We start from the raw sequence: 10,000 nt of genomic DNA, 5'->3' as shown, positions 1-10,000 counted from the left end.
TAGATATATGGTTAGAGTGAGTATAAACAAGAGATTTATGTGGCTTATAACTTTTATTTCCGAATAATGAAATTGACCCGTAAGAGTGTTCATATACCGGAGCTTAACCGCAGAATCTGAATAGCTCAGACTCTTGTCTTGGTGTAAACACTCGAGTGTATGATTTGACTCCTTAGATGGGTAGACGTATTCAATACCAAGTTTGTAAAAAATAAACATAATTTCAATTTATACATCAGCGTGTTAACTGCCACGCATGGTAAAGCAATTCTTTTCCTTCCTGGCCCCACCCTCCTCAGGTAAACTAAGCTGCAGATTCAGGACTTGAATACAGTATACACCCACTCAACTTGACTGATTTGAGTCATTTTCATGACACCAGACCAGTTCAGGTTTTAAGTTAGGCTGTTCAGCCGTTTCGTGCTTTAAGGGAGTGCATGGGGAGGGGGAAATCCACCACCTGTGCCAAGGTGGGCCAGTGATTTTGTGGCAGATGCAAAGAAAGAGGTTTCAGTGACTGTGTGAGGGCATTGCTTGGCAATGACTGAGATATGCATATGGATTGACCCTTGTCTTTCCAGTTCACTTGAATGGGGGATTGGTTGGTGGTAGGAAGGGAGTGGAGGAGGGTGGGAGGTTGAGAGAGGCGTGATTGCATTTTCAATAATAGACGCCATGCAAACGCTTTTGTTACTGTTTTTTTTTTTTTCAGGTCACTGAGTCCATTGTGAGTCGTTCAGTGCTAGTTTGTCAGTCAGTGTCTGTTGTGTTTCGGTCTGTCTGTCATTTTGTCCATCATGTTTTCTGTCCCTTCTCACTTCTTCTTTTCTTCTTTTCTTTTCTGTATCTTTCAATTAGTGTCACAGTTCATTCCTCTCAGTTTGTCTCTCTTTCATTATTTTAGTTTCATACTACACATGCACTGATGCAGACACGAGTGCACACATGCACATGCGTACACACGCACGCACACACACACAAACACACACACACACACACACACAGAGAAACACACACACACAGAAACACACACACACACACACAGATGGAGAAACACACACACACACACACACACTCACACACATACAGAAACACACACACTTGACTTAACTATTAGACTGTTGAGGCCTGTTCGTCGTCCGAGATCTATTCACTTATGAGTATGCGACGTGCGGGCAGTGGCAAGTACAAAGGTGGTAGTTAACACTGGCAGGCAGGAACATATACTGAAGGTAGCTTAGTCCAGTAGCTGTCCAGGTGGTTTTTAAAAGAGTCAACAGATGGTGCCGTCACCACAGAGTCTGATAAACCATTCCAGGTGTTAACAACTCTTTCGGAGAAGTAGTTTGCTCTGATATTAAAACGGTACTGGTGTTTCTCTAATTTCAAAGCATTACCTCTGAGATCACGTGTGGTTGCCAGTTTGAAGCTAGGTCGAGAGACTGAGTAAAACCCATGCAAGTATTTGTATACCTCGATAATGTCTCCTCAGAGCCTCCTGTGTTCCAAGCATGGTGATTTTAGTTCACGCAGTCTCTCCTGATAGGATTTGTCTTTCAGGTGTGATAGCAGTTTTGTTGCTCAGCGCGGAACATCCTCAGCGTCACTGCATAATGACTTATGCATAGGCTGCCACACACTGTGCCCATATTCAAGTAATGGGGGCACTAAGCTCTTGTATAGCTGGACAAATATTTTCTCATTGAGGTGGTCCAACGATCTTCTAATCACACCCACCGTCCTATTTGCCTTTGCTGTGGACTGTGGACTGGGCCACATGTTCCCTGAATGCCAGCTGTGAGTCAGTGACTCCTAGGTCTCTCTCATCGTCACTTGGCTTGATCTGTATCTTGTCTGTCTCGTTTCCCAAGATGTATGTTGCTTCTGACTACTTCCTTCCAAGCTCTAATACGCTGCATTTTCCTGGATGGAATCTCAGTAGCCATTTGTTTGACCACTGTCGCAGCCGGTCTCTTATCTTCTTGAAGGTTTTGGGGTCCCTCCTCTTGTGTCAGACCTAGCGAACATCTTGGTATCATCTGCAAACATTTTGATATCACGCACACGCACACGCACACACACACACACACACACACACATCAGCATACTGACACAAGAGAAACACACACACACACACACACACACACACACACACACACACACATATGTGCACACATGTGCATGAACACAGTTACAAAACATTGGTCATTATACTGCATGACATACAATGCATACACATGCATTCTCCCTGCCATTGTCTTACTCTTACTGTCTTAGTCGTTCATATCATGTCATTTGTACTTATTGTAAATCCTGAATTCAGTTTTACTTTGTACATTGGTACATCATCCTGTGTGTGTGTGTGTGTGTGTGTGTGTGTGTGTGTGTGTGTGTGTGTGTCCCCAGCAAAGCAGTCAAAATTAGACTGTAATTGACCAACTCTTGTCATTGTAAAGTTTTATAAAGTTTTATAATCTGTAGCTGCTATTCAGACACATTCTGTATTTCTATTACTGATAATGTGATAAGTGATTTTTTTTTTTTTAATATAAATAACGGATCTCCTATTTCTGTTAATTGTGTTAATTAATTTCACGATTTTGGGCATGTGATCAAAATCATTTTACCTGGAAAGCCCTGAAAGGAAGGGCAATATTTGACATTCTCATCGTATCACCAGAATATAGTATTGATCAAAAACAGATCTTTCCCGACCGGTTCAGCCAAGAGTAGTACTAGTAGAATAGATTGTCTTCAAGCTAAGTCTTCCTTCCATAAGTTTCCATCATTGTTGGCTGTGGTTTTAGTGTGTGTGTGTGTGTGTGTGTGCTCGTGTCATGTTTGCTAGTTTTTGTTTTTCTGAACACACATATATATATATATTTTTTTATTTTTTATTTATTTTTTTTTTCTGGCAGTACTTTTTCTCGTAAACATTTTTATGTTTCAGTTTAAGTCCTGTATAGTGTATGAAATTGATAGTAAATAATGAATTTATGAGAAAATTGAAAATTTGACACAGTTTGAAATGGAAATTGAGAGAAAATTGAAAAATCAAGAGATTGAATTCAATGGATGTCAGAAAACAGTCAGTGTGGTAACCTGATTATAAAATCATTAGCAGTTGAAATTTCAGATTGTGCGAACTTAGCACTATAGCAGCTAAGTCAGCTAGTACACAACAGCAGTGTTCACTTTCTGAATTAGTAGATAACTGATAAGTTGACAGTAGTCATAACTCATATACATGTACCTAATAAATGCAATAAAGCTCAACAGTTAAATTTAGTGTTGACCTGAAAGAGCATGCGTCAAACAGAAAAGTTTTTGTGGGCCAGTTGATTCGTTGGAACTATAATTTATATCACTTTCCCTCCAGTGTGAACACTGCTGAGGTGTGTAATTTATTTAAATGTGAATTATGCTGAACTTTCCATTGCTCACACCCAGTAGTTCTTTCTTGAACATATGGCGATATGCCCCATTGATTTCACCCAGTATGACATGGTACGGCTAACTTTAGCTACTGAACGATGCAACAACCATTGATCATTTTTTCTGATGGTGGTTGGTGGAGACATGAGTATGCCTATCAAAGCAGATGCCATTTTTGCCATGACCGAAGAGTTGAATGTTGGCCTGTTTCAGTTACATGTGTGCAGAGTGTTGACCGAAGAGTTTATTGTTGGCCTGTTTCAGGTACATGTGTGCAAAGTGTTGACCGAAGAGTTTATTGTTGGCCTGTTTCAGGTACATGTGTGCAGAGTGTGGACTGAAGAGTTGAATGTTGGCCTGTTTCAGTTACATGTGTGCAGAGTGTGGACCGAAGAGTTGAATGTTGGCCTGTTTCAGTTACATGTGTGCAGAGTGTTGACCGAAGAGTTGAATGTTGGCCTGTTTCAGGTACATGTGTGCAGAGTGTTGACCGAAGAGTTGAATGTTGGCCTGTTTCAGGCACATGTGTGCAGAGTGTGGACTGAAGAGTTGAATGTTGGCCTGTTTCAGGTACATGTGTGCAGAGTGTGGACTGAAGAGTTTATTGTTGGCCTGTTTCAGTACCTGTGTGCAGAGTGTGGCAAGAGTTAATCGTTAGCCTGTTTCAGGTACCTGTTTGCAGAGTGTGGACTGAAGTCTGTAAATAGTTTATTGTTGACCTGTTTCAGGAACACGTGTGCAGAGTGTGGACTGAAGTCAGTGAAGAGTTTATTGTTGACCTGTTTCAGGAACACGTGTGCAGAGTGTGGACTGAAGTCTGTAAATAGTTTATTGTTGGCCTGTTTCAGGAACACGTGTGCAGAGTGTGGACTGAAGTCTGTAAATAGTTTATTGTTGGCCTGTTTCAGGAACACATGTGCAGAGTGTGGACTGAAGTCTGTAAATAGTTTATTGTTGGCCTGTTTCAGGAACACGCGTGCAGAGTGTGGACTGAAGTCTGTAAAGAGTTTATTGTTGGCCTGTTTCAGGAACACGTGTGCAAAGACTGAAGACAGCGAGGAAGATGGAGGATGAGGATCTGAAGGCGGAGCTGACATGCCCCATCTGCATGGACCTGTTCCGCGAGCCGCGGCGCCTTCCCTGCGGCCATGTGTACTGCCGTGTGTGTCTGCAGGACATGCTGACTCGCAAGTACCTAAATACTCGTGCCTCTGAGCGCATATTGTCGTGTCCCGAGTGTCGACAGCGTTACGACCTCACGTTCCAAGAGGCAGGGGTGGATGTGTTCACCCGCGACTTCAAGCTTTTCCGCCTAGTGGAGTTGTTTGAGAAGAAATTCTCTCGCAGCCGTGAGGAGGCGGAGGGTGATGGGGGTGCTGGAACAGGGGCTGATGAGGAGACCGCAGTTAGTGATCTTGGTTTGCATTCTGGAAGTTTTGCAGTGGCTAGACTTTGGCTGGCTTCCTCTTTGTTTGTGTGTGTGTGTGTGTGTGTGTTTTGTTTGCAAGCATTTAGCAGTGTTCACCAGTGCTAGGTCAGTAGCTGTTGATATTGACATTGCTCCCAAGTGTTGAGTTGCTGCATTGGGTTGTGTGCTTCACTTGGTTTGCACAATCGTAATCTGTTCAGTATTGCATAAGCAGTATTTAAAAGACTACGAGACTGTCACTGCATTAAAATTTTCTGATGTTATAAATAATATAAAAATCAAGTTCCAGGCTGTTTCTTAGGCCAGTTGGTGAGCAACGGTCAACAGAAAAAGACACGAGACTATTACTGCACTAGAATTTTCTGATGTTATAAATGAAAAAAAAAAAAAAAAAAAAAAAAAATCAAGTCTTAGTCTGTTTCAAAGGCCAGTTTGTGAGCAAAGGTCAACAGAGCGAATACGGAAATAGTTTGTTTATGAAGGCAGCTTTCTGAACAGCACTGAAGCATGTTCTTCCTTCCTGTTCTTTCTACTCTCGCTCTCGCTAGTCTCAGTGCTGGTTTCGTTTAAGCAAAGGTTAAAGAGTGAAGAGTGGCTTAGGTTATAAATGAGCACTGTGAACTATCTCTGTGGATCTGGAGCCGAGTGTGGAACCCCCCCCCCCCCCCCAGCAACACTGGTATTACAAACTACATTCATGAACAGGGGATGAAACATTCATTCATATGGCTTCCACGGCTGTTGTGTCGTGTTTTGCTATTGGTTGACTTATATTGAAATCGATCTTTTTTTTTATCCAAAGCACATGCACAAAACACAGTGAAAAGGCGCGGCCATGTTGGTACTATGTTCGCTGACATCAGAATATTACGGTTTTTCTGATTGGCTCTTCAGTATAAGTCAACCGATAGCAAAACACGACACAAGTGTTTACGCACCGCTCAACCGGTGGCTAGGCATTATGTCATTTTTCTCTACCACCGGTAAAGCGGTGGTCAGGGCTCAAAGGGTTAAGGACTGTTTGCCTACATATATATTGTTTCAGCCTGTTAAAGTGTTACTCTGATGGCTTGGTAGGCGTGGATGGGCCTAAGTTCATTTATTGCTCTTCCTATCGTGATGTTTGTCGTTACTTCTTCTTCTTCTGCGTTCACTCGTATGCACACGAGTGGGCTTTTACGTGTATGACCGTTTTTACCCCGCCATGTAGGCAGCCATACTCCGTTTTCGGGGGTGTGCATGCTGGGTATGTTCTTGTTTCCATAACCCACCGAACGCTGACGTGGATTACAGGATCTTTAACGTGCGTGTTTGCATATACACACGAAGGGGGTTCAGGCACTAGCGGGTCTGCACATATGTTGACCTGGGAGATCGTAAAAATCTCCACCCTTTACCCACCAGGCGCCGTCACCGTGATTCGAACCCGGGACCCTCAGATTGACAGTCCAACGCTTTAACCACTCGGCTATTGTGCCCGTCGTTTGTCGTTACCATGACAGCCTTCATTAGTTTTTTTCTTGGGAGGGGGGGAGGGATGGAGGTCACCTAGATATCCCACACTTGCCCCTATTTGCTTCCCATCTATCTGGCCTTTTCCCTGGCAAAATTCTGAAGAAGAATCCACTCGGATATGCATGTGTGTGCATGCGCATAACCAAAGCCTGAATGAATGACACATGAAGTTAATAATCAGCGCCTGCAGACATTTGTCAGTTGACTCTACATCTACCCAGGTAGGCAGCCTGTTTTGGAAATTACTCCATGTTTGCAAGGCGCGTAGGGTTTGGTCTTTGACCAAATATCGGCGCTATATGATTATCAATAATGGTAATTGAGGAGATTGGGCCCTGCCTTACTATGCTGAGCTGCAGACACAGTGGACATGAATTCACTGCTCTGGTGGCCATTAAAGGCAACTTTTTCATCTTTTGATGAGAACTTTTTGAGCCCACATGTGACCTTTTTAGTTGCTTGGGCAGTTTTATAACTGTTGAAAGCAAAAATGAGTAAATAAACTGGGGATGAATAATAAATTGATAGTTAGCACAATGAAAGTTTTGTGTTTTCGCTGGAAATGTCCCCCACCCCGTACAGGGTGTAGTTATCCGTGGTTTGTTTTACCGGGGCATTGCTGATTAACTGGTACTGTATAATAATTCATGGGCTGGCTGACCTTTAGGCTTTACCACTGTCCCTTGACGATAGCCGGGAAAGGTTAAACCATGGATGTACAGTGGATCACTTAGACAGAGGATCACAGTACAGCCATATACAGGCCACAGTAGTGGAGCTGCATACATTCAGTGAGAACTGACGTTCTCTTTCAGGATGGAATAGAACGAAGTAATGAAGATGAGGAGGTGAGGAAGCTCTTCTTCTTCTTCTTCTGCGTTCGTGGACCGCAACTCCCACGTTCCCTCATATATACACATGTGGGCTTTTACGTGTATGACCGTTTTTAACCCGCCATGTAGGCAGCCATACTCTGCTTTCGGGGGGTGTGCATGCTGGGTATGTTCTTGTTTCCATAACCCACCGAACGCGGACATGGATTACAGGATCTTTAACGTGCGTATTTGATCTTCTGCTTGCCGTATACACACGAAGGGGGTTCAGGCACTGGCAGGTCTGCACATATGTTGACCTGGGAGATCGTAAAAATCTCCACCCTTTACCCACCAGGCGCCCTGACCGTGATTTGAACCCGGGACCCTCAGATTGAGGGTCCAACACTTTAACCACTCGGCTATTGCGCTCGTCGGTGAGGAAGTTCAAGAGATATATTCTGAAATTTGGACTATGGGAGTGTTTTTTGTTTGTTCTTTTTCTTTCTCTCGTTTTTTTTTTTTTTCTTAGGCTAGTGAACACAGGAAGTGTCTGTGAACAGTCAAAACATCTGTATTTAATTACACATACTTAAACTGTGACCCAACTAGTGCAGACTCCGGCAGGGGTCTGACATTCCTGTCCTGTGCAAACTACTATCCGCCTATGCGGAGAAAACGAAAGTACTACGGCCGATAACCTCCCGGAAGTAGGTAACCTCCCCTTTGTCCCCCTGGCTAGCGCCCTCTTTTTCCGGCAGCAATTGTGTAAATGAAGCCACAACACATTAACTAGTTTTAAAACATTTTGTTTAGAAGTATTAACGTATGAGTCAGTCTGTTGGCAGTTGTTCACCACATGACGTGTAAACTACACTTTGACTTGGTTTTATATTATTTATATATATAACAGTCTGTAAATCTGTTTGCATGCATGCTGATAGTGTGTGTGCAAAGGAGTCAAATTGGCGCACGGGTAGAATTGCTGTACAGCAAGTGTCTTTAATGTTGTTGCTTTTTTTTTTTTTTTCCAGTTAGTTCAGCTGTGTTTGAACAGATTTTGTCAGCACATCTATTGAAAACATTTTTTTTTTTAATAGTTTTGTTCAAACGAGTTGAATTTGCACAAAAGTTTGTCAGTTTTAGTTGGCTTTTTTTTGGGTTTTTTTGTATGTTATATATATATTTATTTTTGTGTGTACTGTCTTCAGAGTGATCAGAGGTAGATGGCAACATATTTAACTTTAAGGTTTTTCTGCTTCACCCAGAGTGGTGGAATTAAAGAAAATCAGTTGGTAGATTTAATGATATATATATATATATGTATTCTTCGCTTGGAACTGTTGAGTTAACGGGGTTAAATTTGAAGAAAACTAATGGAAAATTTATTTGTAAGAGATTTTCCTGCTGGTTGAGATGTGTTCAGAGGGGATAATTTTTTTGTTAGTTGACAAAGCTATCACTAGAATCAGTCAGTTAGTTGACAAAGCTATCAGTCAGTCAGTTGACAAAGCTATCAGTCAGTTAGTTGACAAAGCTATCAGTCAGTCAGTTGACAAAGCTATCACAGTATCAGTCAGTCAGTTGACAAAGCTGTCAGTCAGTCAGTTGACAGAGCTGTCAGTCAGTCAGTTGACAGAGCTGTCAGTCAGTTAGTTGACAAAGCTATCAGTCAGTTAGTTGACAAAGCTGTCAGTCAGTTAGTTGACAAAGCTATCAGTCAGTTAGTTGACAGAGCTGTCAGTCAGTTAGTTGACAAAGCTATCAGTCAGTTAGTTGACAAAGCTGTCAGTCAGTTAGTTGACAAAGCTATCACAATATCAGTCAGTTAGTTGACAAAGCTATCAGTCAGTTAGTTGACAGAGCTGTCAGTCAGTCAGTTGACAAAGCTATCAGTCAGTTAGTTGACAAAGCTATCACAGTATCAGTCAGTTAGTTGACAAAGCTATCAGTCAGTTAGTTGACAGAGCTGTCAGTCAGTCAGTTGACAGAGCTGTCAGTCAGTCAGTTGACAGAGCTATCAGTCAGTCAGTTGACAGAGCTGTCAGTCAGTTAGTTGACAAAGCTATCAGTCAGTCAGTTGACAAAGCTATCAGTCAGTTAGTTGACAAAGCTATCACAGTATCAGTCAGTTAGTTGACAAAGCTGTCAGTCAGTCAGTTGACAAAGCTGTCAGTCAGTCAGTTGACAAAGCTGTCAGTCAGTCAGTTGACAAAGCTATCAGTCAGTCAGTTGACAGAGCTATCAGTCAGTTAGTTGACAAAGCTGTCAGTCAGTCAGTTGACAAAGCTATCAGTCAGTCAGTTGACAAAGCTATCAGTCAGTTAGTTGACAAAGCTATCACAGTATCAGTCAGTTAGTTGACAAAGCTATCAGTCAGTCAGTTGACAAAGCTATCAGTCAGTTAGTTGACAGAGCTATCAGTCAGTCAGTTGACAAAGCTATCAGTCAGTCAGTTGACAAAGCTATCAGTCAGTCAGTTGACAGAGCTATCAGTCAGTCAGTTGACAAAGCTATCACAATATCAGTCAGTCAGTTGACAGAGCTATCAGTCAGTCAGTTGACAAAGCTATCAGTCAGTCAGTTGACAAAGCTATCAGTCAGTTAGTTGACAAAGCTATCACAATATCAGTCAGTTAGTTGACAAAGCTGTCAGTCAGTCAGTTGACAAAGCTATCAGTCAGTTAGTTGACAAAGCTATCAGTCAGTTAGTTGACAAAGCTGTCAGTCAGTTAGTTGACAGAGCTATCAGTCAGTCAGTTGACAGAGCTATCAGTCAGTTAGTTGACAAAGCTGTCAGTCAGTCAGT

General features: G+C 42.4%; 1 protein-coding gene across 2 annotated transcripts in view; it reads left to right on the top strand.

The window, feature by feature from the left end:
- Positions 1–10,000, top strand: part of LOC143291091 (uncharacterized) — a 16,435-nt gene that overhangs the window by 380 nt on the left and 6,055 nt on the right. The window contains exon 2 of one of the 2 annotated variants that reach the window (XM_076600711.1): positions 4,464–4,626. In XM_076600711.1, coding sequence (XP_076456826.1) covers positions 4,531–4,626 — 96 coding nt within the window. In that variant the 5' untranslated portion in view covers positions 4,464–4,530. Of the gene's footprint in view, positions 1–4,463; positions 4,841–10,000 lie in introns of both variants that reach the window. The other variant, XM_076600709.1, reaches the window with a different exon arrangement.

The sequence above is a fragment of the Babylonia areolata genome, chromosome 16 (genome assembly GCF_041734735.1).
Source record: "Babylonia areolata isolate BAREFJ2019XMU chromosome 16, ASM4173473v1, whole genome shotgun sequence".
Taxonomy (NCBI): Eukaryota; Metazoa; Mollusca; class Gastropoda; order Neogastropoda; family Buccinidae; genus Babylonia; species Babylonia areolata.
The sequence above is the reverse complement of the archived record's forward strand: the minus strand, read 5'-3'. Positions and strand labels throughout refer to the sequence as shown.